The sequence below is a fragment of the Xenopus tropicalis genome, chromosome 5 (assembly GCF_000004195.4).
Source record: "Xenopus tropicalis strain Nigerian chromosome 5, UCB_Xtro_10.0, whole genome shotgun sequence".
Taxonomy (NCBI): Eukaryota; Metazoa; Chordata; class Amphibia; order Anura; family Pipidae; genus Xenopus; species Xenopus tropicalis.
In genome coordinates, this window is record NC_030681.2 from 69,938,178 (window position 1) to 69,957,744 (window position 19,567).

General features: G+C 36.5%; 1 protein-coding gene across 2 annotated transcripts in view; it reads left to right on the forward strand.

The window, feature by feature from the left end:
- enpp3 (ectonucleotide pyrophosphatase/phosphodiesterase 3) overlaps window positions 1–12,613 on the forward strand; it is a 51,996-nt gene extending 39,383 nt beyond the window's left edge. For both annotated transcript variants that reach the window (XM_031902479.1, XM_002936313.5), the window contains 9 exons: window positions 221–308; window positions 1,268–1,434; window positions 1,525–1,573; window positions 1,654–1,805; window positions 4,514–4,649; window positions 6,199–6,276; window positions 7,539–7,671; window positions 9,435–9,591; window positions 11,642–12,613. In XM_031902479.1, the coding sequence (XP_031758339.1) occupies window positions 221–308; window positions 1,268–1,434; window positions 1,525–1,573; window positions 1,654–1,805; window positions 4,514–4,649; window positions 6,199–6,276; window positions 7,539–7,671; window positions 9,435–9,591; window positions 11,642–11,815 (1,134 nt within the window). In that variant the 3' untranslated portion in view covers window positions 11,816–12,613. The remainder of the gene's footprint in view (window positions 1–220; window positions 309–1,267; window positions 1,435–1,524; window positions 1,574–1,653; window positions 1,806–4,513; window positions 4,650–6,198; window positions 6,277–7,538; window positions 7,672–9,434; window positions 9,592–11,641) is intronic.
- Window positions 12,614–19,567: the final 6,954 nt, after the last annotated feature.

Below are 19,567 nucleotides of genomic sequence, written 5' to 3' on the forward strand. Positions count from 1 at the left end.
CAAAATTCCACCACAATAGTAGGAACCCACAACATAGCATGTTCCACAATTTGTGTGTGATTTGCCAATCAATTACACTTACCTTAGGAAAATAGTGCACAAGTGTGAATGGTATAATTTCTGGCAAAAACTTTGACGAAAGCCATGACAAATTCTGTTTTGTGCCCTTTGGGATGCTTTCATATAGGTCTTTTCATATGTTTGCATAATTGTTTTTCAGGCTATATTTCTAGGACATGGCCCTGGGTTCAAAAGGGGTGTGGAAGTAGAAGCTTTTGAAAATATTGAACTCTATAATTTAATGTGTGGTAAGTTCTGATTTTCATGATATATAGTGTTTCTTAAAGAGCAGAATACAAAGTTGTAAAAAGTGTTCATGTTTGCATAAATAAAATTTGTAATACTGTATAACCTAGTGTAGTTTTATGATTAAAAAATTTTGACAAGGAAAATAGAAGCACCAAATGGTTAAACTATATGATTATAGGAAATCTGAGCCTCTTAAGTGGTAGAAAATAACACAGTATAGGTCTATATGGGACCTGTTATCAGGAATGTCCAGGATCTGGGGTTTTCTGGATAAGGGGTCTTTCTGTAATTTGGATCTCCATATCTTAAGTCTACTAAAAAATAATTTAAACATAAATTAAACCCAATACATTGTTCTACCTTCAATAAGGATGCATTATATCATAGTTAAGATAAAGCTCAGGGTACTGTTTTATTATTACAGGGAAAAGGGAAATCATTTTAAAAATATGTAATTATTTTATTACAATGGTGTTTCCGGATAATGAATGCCATACCTGTACTACTAAATCATGCGTTCAAAGCAAAAAAGTATTATAATAAAACTGAGTAATTGTGATGACAGTATCCCATTAAATATTTAAGGACCTGTTTCACCTCTCAAACTACTTTTTATTAGAACCACGACCACATCACAACAGCATGGATTTGCTAAATCATGCAAGTAAACTAAAATACATGTGGTACAAATATACAACAGCTTGCTGCTCTTTTAAAGGAGACGTAAAGATCAATAAAGAATTCGCCTAGACATATTACAACATAAGTGTACCACAGCCCATTGGCAGTGAAGATTTGTGCCTCAGAAAATGCCCCCAGTAGCTGCCAGCATTCTTTTCTGCTGCTTCACAGTGTATGCTTCATCAGTTACCTAAGTTCAAACAACACATCCCTTTTATTGGAAAATATATTTTGGCACCCACACATTATATAAACAACATGTTTCCTTTTTTATTAGATTTGCTGCAAGTTCACCCTGCTCCTAACAATGGAACCCATGGAAGCCTCAACCATTTATTATCTAAACCATTTTACACACCCACTTTTCCTCTTGAGAAATCTAATCCATTAAGCTGCCCAGTCTCTTCTTCAGTTCCAAGTTTAGGCTGTGTCTGTAATTCTACTGTAAGTAAACATACATATATTTGGAGAGCTTTAATGAATAAATAATATGTACCCGTAAATAATTGAAAGAATTAATGTGATTATTTTTAGGTGAATGAGAACACAATGAATGACAGATTAAACCTTGACGAGAATAGAAGTAAGTTACAGCAAAAACAGGTTGTCACCATATTTTATATTAATGTATTAATTCATATTTGACATTATTTTACTCTTTAGTTAAAGAGACAGAAATGCTTAATATTCCATTTGGTCGACCAAAGAATGTTAAAGAAAACAGCAACTACTGCCTTCTTCACCACCAGGGTTATGTTAGCGGGTACAGCCATGACATCTTAATGCCACTCTGGACTGCTTATTCATTAGAAAAGGTATTGTTTTGATTTTATTTAAAGTTATCTTGGCTGAAGTGGGTAAACCTGTTTAGCAAAGTCAACCTTATTTAAAAGTAGTCTTAAAAGTAAAGCACTTTTGCCGAACAAGAACATAGTTCTTAAATGTTCCTCATTATGAGCAATAACACAATAGCAGGTTAGCATCTGTCATTGCAGATTTTCTTTGCACACATATATATTATCACTTATTATCACATCTACACTTCATGGTTTACTAAAGACTAGCTCTAGAATTTTTGCCAATTTCTATTGCCAGCCAGACGATATTACGATATCTTATTGTGAGAGATATTTTATTGTGAGAGAGATGTAAAGTCAGTACTTATAAACGTAATAGTTAAAATCAAATTACGGTAGTTAATTCATTTTGAAAAATTTATGTATTACTGATATTACTTCACTGCCCATAACTGCAAATAATAATACATTCATAAATTCCTTATAAATGCTGTTTTAAATAAGGTATTCATTAGTGTAGCTATTGACAGTGACACAAAAAAAACCCAGCAAGATTTACAACAGAATATGCAAAATAACAAAATAATCACCAAAAAAATTAATAACAAATAACCCTGAAATGAATTGCTTCACGTGCATGAATAACACCACATAGTTATAGCACTTTAGTAAACACTTTATTAAAGTGTTATTAAAAGTGTTTTATTAAAACACTTTTCCAATGGGCATTTAACATTTTTTAGGTACAAGAAAAAAATAATTTCTCAAGCAAAAGTGTATATAGCTGTAAAATGCCCCTTTAATCCTCAATGCAAAATGCTTGAGGAGAGAAAGTAATTAAACCACTGTTAAGCTGGCCATACACGTGGCGATCATCGGTCGCACGAAACATCGTCAGATCCACCACACACAGTCAGGGCTGAAACAGCAGATAAGGAGGTAGAAACAATAGGATTTCTACCTCCTTCTGCCGATTCAGCCCTGACGGCAGATTTTGGTCAGGCGCCTTCTATGGCGCCCGATCAAAATTTTCTAACCTGGCCGATCGGCGAGTCGACTGATATCAGCAGCTTCCTGCGATATCGGTCGACTCGCCGACATGCCATACACGCACTGAATATCGTACGAAACGAGGTTTCGTACGATAGTATCGGTGCGTGTATGGCCAGCTTTAAACTGGAAAACATTATATTTTTATGAGCAGTGTTGCATTGCATAAAAATATAACAGTAATTAATTGGCGTCCTTGTGTTTAATAACTAAAAACATATTGGTATTGATAAATTCCTATGTCACTGCAGTCACAACACATCTAATAACTATTTGCTTAGACTGAAAGGAGGATAAAAAAAGGTCTTAAAACTAGCTTATCAGCTTTCCCAAAAACAAAGTAAGAAAAATAGCTTTTTTTTGATGCATTGCTGAATTTAGGCCAGTTTTCCTACCTTGGTATTTGTAGAAGGTGACACCCTAATATGATTTAATAGCAGAATAGTAATCTATTTTGCGTTTGAATAAAATTCAGTAATAAAATATTTTCCTTTGGGTGGGTACTTAGACTTTTTATGTCATCACTAACGTCACTCTGGTTGTATCATTTAGTCCAGTGCCTCTTTAACTGTGAGGCATGAGTAAGTTTCTTGCCTTTGTACTTCCTCTGATAACTTATCTAAAGCACCAGTCTTCTGTTCCACTGCTTTGAAATAGCGTTTGCCACAAGACTGCATTGTTAGAATGGTGGGGATTCATAACACTTTATGTTTTATCGTTAAGATAAGACACATTAAATTTACATGTAGGTCTGTGAAAGCAATGTAAACAGGCTATGTACAATTGTTTTGTCAGTATAAATGTTATTTTGGTTTTATTATTGTAAATGGGTGAGGCCTGGGTGCTAATTATGATAAGCATGTGAGGCCTTTGTTGAAAAAAGGGAAGAAATGCTGATGTACATTAACTAATCCATAGCAATCCTTTTAGTGCTGCTGCTCTTTGGTCTTGCATGCATGATGTTGGCAGTAAACATGCAGTGTGGAATACATTAGAGGGGAACTAAAAACTGTAGATTGTATAGTGCCAGCACTGTGATCTTTTTATGTCATGTAGATTCTGGGGACATGAAACAGTGGACGGCTGCTTGATCTACTGGATGTTTTAAGAGTAAACAAAGGGAAATATTTTTTAAAAAGGAGCTGTAGAATACATATGAACCATTTACCAAATGTTGAACTTCACAGCCTTTTTGCGTCATCTGTGATTTTATAAAGTTAGCAAATAGAAGTATATTTAACATTTTGGATTCTAGGGGGCAAAAGAGATGTCAGTTATAGTTTGGCCAGAGGTCTACAGATAGAGGTATACAGTATATTGTTTAAACAATTTAATATCCTAAATATAAAATGAAAATATGACCAGTAAACTAGGTTATTTTTAATACAACTGTACACTGAGTTTAGTTGCTAATGTCATTGTTTTTACAGGTTTATACATAGTAAGTCTGTACCTGACTCATTCTGTCTTTTTCTTCAATCCTGTTTTCTGCTATTTGAAACTGGCAATATTCCCCTGGAGTCATTATGATGGCAACCATACAGCAAAACCTTTTTCCATGACTAATATTGTTAAACATAATATGACAAGTGGGAGAGCTGTGAGAGAAAGCAGCATTAACAGAGGTTGTTGTGTATTCTGATAATGTGTGCTTTCTGCTTCTTTTCCTTTACCAGGGAGATGGATCCCCATTGCCTCCTACACTAACAGACTGTCTGAGAGCCGATGTTAGAATCCCGGAGGCAAAGAGCCAGAACTGCTCAGACTACAACCAGGGCCTGAACATTACCCACAGCTTCCTCCATCCTCCCAGTTAGTGGATTTCTTTTAATAGTCCTCTGAATAACTTTCAGCCATCAGGATGTGGCTGACCAATATGTCTTAAAATTGTTACAAAACAACATTTGTATGAAATGTGATGATGTGGACTGGCATCCCATTTTGTTTTTCTGTTTATCTTCCCATGATAGGAAGGTACCAGTCACCATTTAAAGCAGCAGTTCACCCTTCAGTTGTTTTATAAGGGTGAATATATAATATGTAGACAACATCTGTTCCAAGCAGAGCAAGCAGCTAAATAAGCTGATTTTATATTAGCAAACACTATGGGGCAGATTTACTAATCCACGAATCCGAATCCCGAAAGGGAAAAAATCATATTGGAAACGAAAATTTTGCGACTTTTTCGTTGCCGTCGCAATTTTTCGTATTTGTTGCGACTTTTTCATTGCCATCGCGACTTCGCGTATTTTGCACGATTTTTTCATATTGAGCGATAGTAAATGGCGGAAAAACCAATCCGATTTTTTTCGCAACGCCGACAGAAAAGTCGCAGAAAATATACGAAAAAGTCCAGACGGCGACTAAAATATCGCAGGACATACGAAAAAGTCCCGACGGCGACAAAAAAATCGCAAAAACACCAATCATTACGAAAAAACGCATTTGGGCGCCTTCGGACCGTTCGTGGATTAGTAAATCTGCCCCTATGTGTTCTGAGTCTTTTGGTTCTTAAACTGGGCATACACTTTAACTATATGTATACAGCTAAACATTCACTCACATGGTAAGGTCACTAGAGCAGATCTTATTATGCACACTTTAAGCTGGATGATATCTGGCTGATCTGATCATTTGGACCATAAATGCCACCAGTGCAGGCCCTGTAGAAGGGAACTTCACTATTATTTATTGACCCATGGATGGCCATCTTTAGTCATTGTCAGTGGAGCCCATGAGAGCAGGACCTGAACATTGCTGAATTTTTTTGGTTTATGCAAAGTTATAAAACAGGTAATGCAGAAACAATACAAGAGAAATTTAGATAAATCAGGAACATCAAAGCTTAGGCCCTCTAGTTGTTGCTAAATTAAGCTTTCAACATTCATCAATGGCAGGATGCTGGAGTTATTGTTCAACTACCGCAATGTGGAAAGTTTAAATGCTAAATAGGACATACAGACCTATACAGAGAGTACAGCATATCATGTATTTCCCTTTTTATGCTTGAAAATAGTCTGTAGGAAACCTGTAGTAAGAACCTTAAAGTAGGTCATCTGTAAATAGGATTCTTTCTTTCCTATATTAGTTCTTCTATTAACAATTGGTTCCATTAGAGAATTTTAATGCAGAACTATTCTTCTCTACTTTTTGCATCCAATAACAATAAAGTAAACCACAAAATCAGGTGATATTGTGTAAAGTGTTGTTATAAGCTTTGATACTTTGCCCTGTACTTGTGTACACAAGATTGCCTTATGCCATATATATATTGCCATACTTTTCAGTAGATAAAAGACACATTATTTTATATGACGTGTTACACTAACAATTGCCATTTTTCTAATCTGTTTTATTGCAGAAGTAAACAGAACTGAAATGGAACAATATGATTCATTGCTAACAAGTAACATTGTTCCAATGTACCCTGAGTTCCAAAGTAAGTCGCTTTATGTATAATAAATATATATTTTTAATTGTCCAGTGCTTTCAAAAAGCAACACTTTCTTCAGAAAATCTTTACAAAGCCTTTGCCTCACTGTATTTTGACTCTTATATATTTCCCCATATATTTACTGAAATCATTCACATCTTTACACAAATAACATATTACTGTTCATTTAAGACTACTAAGGATTTTTAGTCATAACAGCTGCTATAACAAAATGACTTTTGTGTTGTTTTCCTTGCAATATCCTGCTCCATCTTTGTTTATACTGTATATTATTGATTCATTTTTAAATTTGTGTACAGAGCAGAGTGATTTATTAAGTTTTATTAATTACAGACCTAGCTATGACTGTGCAGTATTTGTTTTTCACCCGACTGCTTCGCTTAACTGTTTAACATGATCTGCACACCATAATAGGCACAACATTAAAGACTTTATAATATAATGGCTAAGGAGTAGTGATGACCAAATCTGTCCTGTTTCGCTTGGCCGAACTGACTGTGAAAATTTAGCAAAATGTAACTACCGCTTGACTTCTTTGACACACAGCTTTTTTTGATGCAACCGAAACACAGTGAATTTTTGGGGTAGTTTAGGGAAAAAATTGCCAATGGTGAAATTTTGCAGCAGATCCATGCCTGGTGAAAAAAATTGTCCATCACTAAGAAGAAATATAGCAGAAAACTAAAGTTGGCTACCAACAGTTTGGATTCTGTGGATCAAACTGGTTGGCATACAGGCCTGTATTGGGTTGGATTTGGCAACACATATTCCTGGCCCATTAATAACAGCCCACACACACTGTGCAGTCAGTCCACATAGAAAGTTGGAGGTCGTTGAAATCAGCCCTTACCAGTCTGCATTTCTGGTCATCTGGTGACATCCCACACATAATAAATTTAGAACTGATTAAACCCAGCAAATTGTTTTATGCAGATTATGCAGAGAACTTTTAACCAGATCTCTACAAGCTACGGCAAATGTGTTATTTTGATCAATATCGATAAACACAGGTGCAGAACTACTCAGTGCCAGTGGTGAAAATTTAAAGTTACCCACTGATGTCAGTTAAATGCAGACTGGTGCTACAAGTAGTGGTAATTACTCTATACCATTGCCCTAAATGTAGTCATGAATGGAAAAACTGTCCCAGGTTTTGGTTATAATCACATTTCTAGCAAAAATCTGTATATTTAAAAAAAGTTGCTCAGGTTAATTGTACTTAACTATTGCTGTTCTCACTATGCTAGGGATATGGTTTTATCTGCATGACACATTACTGCCTAAGTATTCGTTTGAAAAAAATGGAGTCAACGTAATTAGTGGACCTATATTTGATTACAACTATGATGGCCTTGTTGATGTTATGAGTCAAATAAAACAGTAAGTAAAATTACACAGATTATTCTGCCTATAATAATGTACTTACTATATATAAAATGTTTTCAATATAGTTAGTTGGCCAAAAATGGAATCTATAAAGACTTAAATGTACAGAGAGCCAGAACCTCACTTCCTGATTTACAGCTCTCTAAGCTGTTGCAGTCAGTAACCAATCAGTGACTTGAGGGGCGGCCATATAGGACATAACTGTTCAGTTAGTTTGCTTTTAAATCTGGCCTACATGCTCACAAACTAACTGAACAGCTATGTCCCATGTGCCCCCCCTAAAGTCACTGACTAGCTAAGAGGTCAGCTAAAGTAGTGTTATGGCTATTATGTTACATATCTGCTTACTCTAGCCTTTATAAATTACATTTTTACCTAACTAACTATATTACAAATATATTTTATTTTGCGCAGTCTATTTTACCCAGTTTAATTTTTACACTGAACTGTTTCTATAAAGGGAAACATTTAGGAAAATGTAATATAAACTTCATCCCATGGAAATAAGATATGTTCTAATTTTAATTAATTTAAAAATACATACTGTTTTTAAATATTCGAGATAATCTTTAGTATAACCCTCTCAACAATCTGTGTCTATTCTATTTTCATTTAGGAATCAATGTGCAATACATGGGCGATAAAATATGCAGATAGTCCGAGTTGGCAGCTTATGTATGGGGCCCTCAGACAGGCCTACCAGACCAATATCTGGCTGAAAATTGGCCTATCTATCTGGCAGGTTTAAAAAAAGTAGAAGGAGCGCATTGGCACATTTATGTGGTCTTTGTCCCAATGACCTTTATCTCTTCAATTTGATCCGATAGTTTGGCTTGACCGATGAGGTGGGCAGTATCAGTGTATGGGATCAGATTTTAGTTGACAACTAAATGAGAGGCAGTTATCTCTAATACATTGTCTAGGCAAAGATAGCACAAACCAATGGTAAATTAGAACTGCCAATCAGACCATTACTCCTGCAAGAGAGAAGTAACAGAGAGGGTTTGCTGAGAGGGGGAGAGTGAAGAATAACTTGACTGTATTTAGAAAAGTTAAATTTTTGTTGTAGTTCCCCTTAAGTGTTCAGTAGGAATAAGAAGGCTATGACATATGTTTCACATAATTTTTTATGCACATGAAACTGTTTGGTGACTACTCATTTCCTGTGGGTTGAGGTACTCTCATCCTGGGATGTTCCTGTTTATTCAATCAGGAAGTATCTACATGACTGTCTATATGATATATATGACTTACTATTTCAGCTTTCTTGCATTTGTTAGAACAAGCAAAATGACACTCAGGGGCACATTTACTAATCCACGAACGTCCGAAAAGCGTCCAAATGTTTTTTTTAGTTATGATCGGTATTTTTGCGATTTTTTCGTTGTCGTCGCGAAATAATCGTACTGTCGCGCTGAGTACGAAAGTTTCGGATTCATTCAAGCTTCAGTATCGTGACTTTCCTTGGGCCAGGTTGGAGCTGCAGAGTGCCATTGAGCCCTATGGGAGACTTTCCTTGGGCCAGGTTGGAGCTGCAGAGTGCCATTGAGTCCTATGGGAGGCTTCCGAAATCATGCAAAGTCGCAAAGGTTTGCCCGCCGTTTACGAGCGCTCAATATGAAAATCCCATTCGGGATTCGGATTCGTGGATTAGTAAATGTGCCACTCAATATACTGACTGAGAATACCAAATAAGCACCTTAAAGTGTTTGTCTCCATCAAAAAAAGTATAGAGTTATACAATACTGTTTTTGCAGATATGTTCCAGACACTCAAATCCCTATACCAACACACTACTTTCTGGTGCTGACAAGCTGTCAAGATGTTGCCAGTACTCCTGTCAACTGCCCCACTTCACTGGATGTCTTGTCCTTTATCATTCCACACAGAATAGATAATAGTGAGAGCTGCGCAGTAAGTAATCATTCTCTTTCATTTCGGATATATACTTTATATCAGATGGAGATACAGGAATATATTGAAGGACCAGCACTCCTTTTTTCAGCTAAATGTGTAGAAGCTTTATTTTACGACACATTACTCTGAATTCACAATGATGTGGTTTAAAATAAAGCATCTATGTATTTAATTGAAAAATGGAGTGCTTCATTATATATATATATATATATATATATATAAAGTCCAGAATGGGAAGCACACCATATAAAGTTACTAAACCTTGGTGCTAGAGCCAAAAAATCTTCAAGCAGGAAAAGTGTCAGCACTCTTAGGATTTTCATGAAAGATCAAAGAGGTCATCAAGGCTTTTACAATGCAAACGGTGAAGTTTATTACCAACGTTTCAGTCCTCACTTGGGACTTTCGTCAGGGAGTCTGACGAAAGTCCCAAGTGAGGACTGAAACGTTGGTAATAAACTTCACCGTTTGCATTGTAAAAGCCTTGATGACCTCTTTGATCTTTCATGAAAATCCTAAGAGTGCTGACACTTTTCCTGCTTATATATATATATATATATATATATAAATGGATCCATCCGGAATTACATGAGGGTTTGATATTATGAAATAAAGTTTTTTAAGTTTTATATTTGAGGGTGTATTCAGGGTCTTTTGCAGTAGCCACACTTTGTGTGGGTGTTGTGTATTTTGAGGTTTTGGATCTTTTTCCTGATTAAACCATAGGGTAAAGACACACAGTCCTACTACTAGCAGCTACTTGTCATGGCTACTAAAATAGATAATGCTGATTATTTACTGATAATTTTCTCTACATGTGTTTTAGCAATAGCAATTCTTAGTTTTGTCTGTGGCAGGATATTTTCTGGCTTTTGGCAGCTGTGTCAAGTAGCTGCTACTAAGTAGCTCTGTGTCTTCATCTTAACATAACAATCTTCTCTAATGTAGTTACATGCATACTGCAAAAAAGTTATCCATTAATAGATGTGTTGCTTTGGGTTTCAAGTCATACTTTATACAGGATCTCTACAATCTAGGTTTCAACCCTTTCATTATTTGATAGTAAAAACAGAACAGTCTACATTGTTTGGCAACTTTGTGAGTTTCTTGCTTTACAAATCTGGTTAAAGTCCAGCATAAGCCTCTGTAGTACAGGTATCGAACCCCTTATCCGGAAACCCATTGTCCAGAAAGCTCCGAATTATGGAAAGCCTGTTTCCCATAGACTCCATTTTAATCAAGTACTTCAGATTTTTAAAATTGATTTTCTTTTTCTCTGTAAAAAACAAACTGTACTTGATCCCAGCTAAGATAAAATTAATCCTTACTGGATGCAAACAATCCTATTAGATTTAATTAATGTTTTATTGGTTTTTCAGTAGACTAAAGGTGGCCATACACGAGCAGATCCGCTCGCTTGGCGATGTCGCCAAGCGAGCGGATCTTCCCCCGATATCCCCACCTACGGGTGGGCGATATCGGGGACCATTTAGGTAAAAAAAATAATAATCCGATCGTTTGGCCCTGGGGCCAGACGATCGGATTATGTGGGCGGCAATGGGGCAGTCGGATCGGGGACCGCAACAACGAGCCGATGCGGTCCCCGATCCGACCAGATTTTCTAACCTGGCCGATCGAGATCTGGCCAATTTCAGGCCAGATATCGGTCGGCCAGGCCGCTCTGCTCTCCCCATACACGGGCCGATTAGCTGCCGATATCGGCAGCTATAGTCGGCCCGTGTATGGCCACCTTTAAGGTATGAAGATCCAAATTACAGAAAGACCCCTTATCTGGAATACCCTTGGTCATAAGCATTCTGGATTACGGGTCCTATACCTGTATTTGCCTTAAAGGAGGAAACAAACCTTCCTAACTCTGACATGGCAATTGGACCAGTCCCTGGTGTAACTTTGTGCTTAAAGTTAATTTAAGTAACCCAGTACTTGTATATAACTTGTATATAAAAATTGTTACTGATGAATCATGTATTTGCTGTTTGTTGTGGGAAACTGATCTGTTTTTGTTTTCTTTATTTTATTTTTTTAGGAAAATAAGACAGAGTCTGAGTGGGTAGAGAAAAGGCTCCATGCGCACGCAGCACGTGTTAGAGATGTAGAGTTGCTTACTGGACTGGACTTTTACCAGGAACAGAAGCAATCTGTGCAGGAAATCTTACAACTCAAAACATTTTTACCAACCTTTGAGACTGAGATCAACTGAAAACAGCACATTGCATGGCATATTAAAGCAATTGTACCATATTTCAGAGCAGCTTCCATGTATATTTTAACTGTCAGAGTCCTAAGGGTCGATATGAATTACCACACACATCTCATCTCTCAGTTGATCAATGTAGTCCTGCTTGAGTTATTATGAGATAATGGTTTGTGATAATTTTGCCAAAAACCTTATCATCTATGTTATCACCTTAAATGTAGAAAAATATCACAAATAATCTAAGTAACTCCATATTTATCACCAGTTTCAAATTAGCGATAATCTGCTTTTATATATAAAAATTGTAAAATTCACTGGTGTTTTACTTGCTAAAAAATGCTTAGAAGGATTTTTACCCCTATTAACACTAGTAGTAGTTTTACCCATAGTAGTGTTATTCTGCACTAGGGCATGTTACACTGACAATAGGCTACTAATCCCTATTAATATGTTAATTATGTTTGTATACTGCAACTAAAATAGGAGTGAAATGAAGTTTTGTGATACAAGGCATAAGCAAAAAGCACTATTACTGCTCTCTGATGATAACTCACATTTTCTTATTTATATGGATTAATACTGCACAGAATAACTAATGTTATTTTATAGGCAAAAAGACATAATTAATCATGCAATACCTAAAAGAAAAATAACAGCTGAAGCACTTTCATTAATTCTGCTCCTATTTAAGCCACCTTAAGTGAATATACCCTATATTCAGTTTCTGCATGTGTGTATTTATACTGCCAAACTGGCAGTTCAAGGGAAGATAAAATAAAGGGCAACCTTATTTCAAGTGTGTATCCTTCAGTGGCTGTTTTATTTTGTGATAAAAATACAATGCCAATAAACAGTATTAAAAATGAAATCAAAATGCTGAAGCCCTAATGTGCTAGAGTGCTAATTTTCCTGCTCTAGTTTGTTTGCAGGACAATGGCGCTGAAAGATACGGTATGTTCTATTTATGCAGATAATTGTAGTATTTATTAGAGATACATATTTGATTTTGTAATGTGGTTTGTTTATTTATTAGCTGGACCCTTTCTTATATTTTTCTTATATTTTTTAAGTTTGCCAGTTTTTTGGACATATCATTACCTGTCAACACAGGTTAGCTATATGAAAAGTAAGCCTTTTTTCTCTGTAAGATGTGCTTGTATACTTAACTACTTATTTCTAGAGATGTAGCGAACCTCACAAAAAAAGTGCGAACTTTTGCGAACTTTGCATACCCCATAGACTTCAATGGGAAGGCGAACTTTAAAACCTAGAAAAGCCATTTCTGGCCAGAAAACTGATTTTAAAGTTGTTTAAAGGGTGCCACGACCTGGACAGTGGCATGCAGGAGGGGGATCAAGGGCAAAAATTTCTCTGAAAAATACATTCTTGACACAGCGTTGCGTTTTGTGCTGTAAAGGGCAGAAATCACACTACATTTCTAAACTTGTGTAATAAACTGCTTTTACAAGGACTATTGGGTTACAGCAGATGAGATCAGCAGGACAGCTGCCCACAGCAGCTACATACAGAGCAGTAGAAAGTAGATTACTAGTCAGCAAAGCTACCTAAACTGTCCCTCAAACCCCTGCACAGCTCTCTCCCTATGCTAACTCAACAAGCACACACAGGCAGAATGTAAAATGGCTGCTGGGCTTCGGTTTATATATGGAAGGGAGTGGTCCGGGGGTGGTCCAGGAGGGAGAGCTGCCTGATTGGATGCCATGTATATGGTGGCTCTGGGGTGAGAGGTCAAAATTTGGCTCCAGCTAAGGCGAACCCAAAATTGCGAACTTCGCTAAAAGTTTGCGAACTTGCGAACACCCGATTTTCGTGCGAATTAGTTCTCCGGCGAACAGTTCGCTACATCTCTACTTATTTCTTCCCTACATAGAATTTAACATTTTTCTAGAAGGTAAAAATATATTAATTGATTCAATTAATATATGAATAAAACTGACCTAAAATTTGTTTGATTGACAGGCATTTAACTAAACCCTAAACTTGTTTAGAATATGGCTAGAAGTTACATATTTTATATACTTATTGAACCAGCCTAAAGGTTCAGCATCTCTATAGTAGTAATGATCCAGGCTTTCAAAGTTGTCACAGAGAGACACCACACCATCACATGCTCAGTGTGCTCTGAGCAGCTGTTGAGAAGCTAAGCTTAGGGGGTCCTTGCAAATTATCAAGCAAAAAATTAGGTTTGTCTATCAAAGACAGTCATGCTACAGGGTTCAGAGCTGCCATGCACTAATAATCTGTATTATTTACTAATCAGCCTTGTATTATGACATTTAAATTCTATGTGTACAGTATATTGTGAGTTGGTCCCTAAGCTCAGGTAACTGAAAGCAGCATAGAGTATGTGAAGTGAATCAGCATAAAAGAAGATGGGAGCTACTGAGGGCATCTTTGGAGGCACAGATCTTCCCTGCTAAAGGGCCAGAATCTGAGGTGTGAACTGTGCAGGGGGCCAGTTAATCACAGTACTGATACCATTTAAAGCTTACACAAAGGTAAGCCATCAAAGCAGCCAGACAGGTGGGGGGCAGCACTGCCTTAGGGCTCTGGCACATGGGGAGATTAGTCGCCCGCGAACAGGGAGTTTTGTCGTGGGTGACTAATCTCCCCGTGTGCCAGAGCCCTTAGAGGATTCCTAGAGGAGCTGCTATTGACATGCCTCAAGTGAATTGGATACTAATGCCATTATTAGTACCCAATTCAAGGGAAATAGCATGGTCTGCAGCTTGCACATGATTAAACAAAACATATGTATGTCTGTATTGCTCATAGGTTGCAATTATATTAATATTAGTTCAAATGATTCAATAAGAACTCATGTGATATGCATGCTTTATATGAGGGAGGGCAGGGAGCAATTAGTCTGTTTATCTGATTTTAAAATGCTTCTTTCTGCCCCATTGTCAATAAGTCATCAATCCTCTATTAGTATCTGTGTGTACCTTGGTTTCTAAGGAAAAAAACCAATTTATTTACACTTCAGTATAACTAAATCTCCAGAACCTGAATGAATGGACCCTTTTTCAAAAATCCCAAGCAGGTCCCAAGTGTCTGGACAGTAGATCCTATACAGTATCTGTACTGCCTGCTAACACCACTAAATTTGTTTGTGGCAGGATGTCTTCAGTAGCATCCAGTGCAGCAACTAGCAACTCTCATAGAATTGCTTATTATGAATATCATTGTCAATATACTAATATTATACTATTTTCATGAACTCAGATGCCCAACACAGACAGCACCATTACATTATGCACTCATATGCCATAAATGTGTCATCACAATATTTAGCTGGATCACATACAGCAAATAATAGGATATTACTAAATATAATAATAACTGGAGATACCTCCAGCTCAGACACACCTTTCATGCTCAGTTTTGAGACTATAAATAACACAACACTGTACAATATTACAGTGGTGAAAAGGATGCATGAACAAGCATTATTATAAATAATTGAGTTTGAATATATAGAGATTAACTGCCTTATGGTAAGAGTATTATCTCAGCCAGTATAGTCTATATTTCCATTAGTGTGTTTTCCAGTTTAGCAGTATTCTTATTAGGGCAGCCATCAGAAACTTTGCCCCCCCCCCCCCCCCCTTGAAATCAAGCTTGTAGTAAAACCTTTTTAGCCACACCCATTCTGTACACTACAGTAACTACCAAGTAGCAGGTAGACCGTGCTAGAAAAAAAGATTCAACTTGATCATGTGTTTTTTTCAGCCACAACTACAGGTATGGGATCCCTTATCTGAAAACCCGTTATCCAGAAAGCTCTGAATTACCGAAAGCCTGTCTCCCACACACACCATTTTAATCAAATAATTCAGAATTTTAAAACTGATTTCCTTTTTCTCTATAATAATAAAACAGTGCCTTGTAATTGATCCCAACTAAGATATAATTAATCCTTATTGGATGTAAAATAATCCTATTGGGTTTAATTAATGTTTTATTAATTTTTTAGTAGACTTATAGGTATGGAGATCCAAGTTACGGAAAGACCCCTTATCTGGAATACCCTTGGTCCTGAACATTCTGGATAACGGGTCCTATACCTGTACTGTGATACAAACATACAAATTATTTTACTAAAGAACGGGTATAATTATAGAGGAAACAGATCCTGCAACTGGTTGGCAGCTAGGAACTATAGAGGGCCAAGTGGGACTGTGACTGATAAACAGCTGCAATTTATGTTTATGTAAAATGTCTTGTTTCCAAAGTTTAGGGGCCTAAATGATCTTGCTGTGGGACCCAACAACAATTCTGCTGCTGTTCATGTAAGTGATAACTCGATTCAGTAATTAGATGCCAATACAAAGAGTTGTTATTTTATAAAATTAGTTCATATAAAGCGTTCCATTGATTTACTAATGGCTAACTGGCAAATTTGGGAAAAACTGCCTCCCTTTGCATTTTCCTACAATTAAGACAGATTGCCACAAGTAATACCCAGGCGCCCATACAATACCAACTTTATTTACAGTGGCTAATATACCCCCTACTGTAATATATAAAGACATTAAAAGTCACCAAAAAGTTACGTGACCATATAAAACATGAGGTCACATAATATGTAATGTGATTTAGTTATGCTCTACTTTCAAGTTTTATCAGATAATATATAACAGTTCCAGTAATAGTCATTGTTTTGTTATAGGGATCAACCTTCTTCTCCAGAATTTCTGTCATCATGGTCTAATCCTTGATGCAGCCTGGCTGTTGATGATGTCACAATTTGAAGTCAATGGGAGTTTACTTAATGGCAACTTTATCATACTGCGCTACTTTTTTTAAGCCACACCTTTTCTTTCTGCCGCTGGAGTCTATGGGTGTTTTTTTTTTTTGCTGCAGAACCTGGCAAAAAATTCACTCATTACTACTTGGGACCTGGGGACACTTTCAGTTATTTAAATTACCATGCCTTAAGTCAACTAAAAACATTTTAAAAATTAAAAAAATAGCCTTTGTGCTAGCTTAATTATTAGAAAACAGTACGAATTTTCTTGCATAAAAGAAACTATAAAGGAGATGACCATCCTTTATTGCGGGTGACTAATCTATCCGAAATGGCATCCCAATATAAATTGACGATGGGGTGGCATAAGCGTCACTTTGGTTTCCTGAAGTCATCTGAACTTGCCTTCCAAGGAAACTTTGGCCGACTTTGTACAAATCTGTTGGTCAGCAAGCTTTCTATCATGCCATCAGAATGGAACAATAGTAGGTAAAATAAGTGAACAGTAGAAAATAAAGCAAATACATGATGAGAGATATAGGGGGGTGAAGAGGGTCCTATATCTGTATTGCCTGCTAACACCTTTAAATTTGTTTGTGGTAGGATGTCTTCAGTGGCATCCAGTGTGGTAACTAGCAACTCTGTTATAAGTACAGACCCAAAGTTCAGAATCCATTTTCTCAAAATTACTAAAATGATTTGACATGCTTTTTTTTTAATATTATTGTCCATATACTAATATTATTTGATATAATTTTCATGAACTCAGATACCCAGCATTATTACATTATGCAGTAATATCCCATAAATGTAATTTATAATATTTAATTGGATCACATACAGCAGGTAATAGGATATTACTAAATATAATATTAACTGGAGATAGCTCCAACTCAGACACACCTTTCATGCTCAATTTTAGGACCATAGGATTCAGTTGGTAGGGAAAGATAAATTTATCCATATCAATATGCGTATGTATATACTTAATCCCTTGCCACACATAAAACATGCAGACTGCACACATAGTGAAGAAGGAAAAGTGAGTAAAGGTTTAAAGGTACAGTCATCTGATCTGGTCATATAAAAAATGATACTGTGCACAGTTTATGTAACCTTTACCCTTGTGGTTTTCACAGCCAGGCACAGAGTAGGCCAAAGTTATTTCACAATTCAGCATATGTATTTTTTCTGTGCACATCAAGATTAGAGTTTATGTCACTAGCAGAAAGACTGGTTGGTCCCAAACCTCAGGCCTCTTGCACAATCACAAGACATTATTTTAAAGTCCCAAATTTTAAAAAATAAAAACGTTAATATTTGAGTGTAATTTAGATTATGAAGTATGTATTCCATTAAATGAAGCTCACTAATAGTTACAAAAATGATTTTCGCATGCATTGGGGGTCAACTAAAGGCCCCTGTATAGAGGAAGCAGACCCTGGGACCCCCTGCAGCCATTGAGTCTGCTTCTTCTATAGATATGCCACGGACACAGAGAGTTTACATGCAAAAAAGCTGCACTCGCTTATTAGAGAGAGTGCCTGGGTGTACACCACAAAAGTGTCAAGGAAGGTCTTAAGGAAGACCGAAATGTTGGAATAACAAGTAAACTTTATTTCACCATATTTTAAGTCCTGTGAGTGCCCTGCTTTATGTGTCTATGTGTGTGTAAATCCAAACAATTACATTAATGTCATATGAATAGTAGTCATATATTTCATTATATTAAACATGTGATTCAGCAAGAACTACCAGTTTATCTAGGTCAGCTCAAAATTTGTTAATCATTTTTAACTTCAGCCCTTACTGCCTTTCAAATTCCTCTAGAGCAGGTTGCCTTATTCCCGTGCAGTGTAGTAAAACATATGCTTAGGGTGTGCCTCTCTAATGCAATATGCATGTATATTAAGGGTCTTGTGCTCTAGAGCTGGCACTAAGCATGCACTTTCCTCTTAAGCAAAGTGAAGGAGGATAGCTTCTCATGAGAAAGTATGTACAGTATTGGTCCTGTAATCCAGAATGAATAAGGGATATTTCCATAATTTTGATCTCCATACCTTAAGTCTACTAATAAATAATTTAAACATTTATTAAACCCAATAGGATTGCTTGGTTCCGGTAAAGGATTAAGTATATCTTAGTTAGGATCAAATACAAGGTACTGTCTTATTATTAAAGAAAAAAATAAATTGTATATTGAAATAAATTAGAATTATTTACTTATAATGGAGTTAATGGGAAATGGCCATCCCGTAATTTGGAACTTTCTTGATAAGGAGATAAATGGATAAGGAGATAATGGATCCCATACCTGTAGCTTCAAGAAAAAAGCTAAAACTTAAAGTGGACCTGTCACCCAGACATAAAAAGCTATATAATAAAAGTCCTTTTTAAATTAAACATGAAACCCAAATTCATTTTTGTATTAACACATCCAAACCCATTATAAACGCATTTAAAAATCCCAGCTGTCAATCATATATTGCTTGCCCCGCCTCTATGCCTTAGGCATAGAGGCGGGGCAGACAATAACTTTAGCTCTCTGTTCAGCACTACCTAGATGTCACTGCACATCTCACTTTTCTCCTCCCTCCTTCTCATCTAATTGTGTAGCCAGTGCATGGGCCTGGGCATCTGGTCCCCCATTCTGGCATATAAACAAGATTTTGGCATGATACAAAGCTTGTCTTCATAACAGTGTCCACAAAATGGCGCCTGCCTGCTTGCTATCATTGAGTAATTCCATGACTGAAAGAAACAAGATTTATATTATTTATATAGCGTAAGTAAAGTTTATTTTGCACAACTAACAATATAGAAAATAATTTGAAGTTATTCTTAGGGTGACAGGTCCCCTTTAAAGGAGAATGAAAGTAAAAAAAAAAACTAGGGGTAGCCCCAGTTACTTTAATCTTTACCTGCTACCCCAGGCCAGCGCTATTGGTCTTCAAATAATTACCAACTGGGTTACTTTAGTGCAT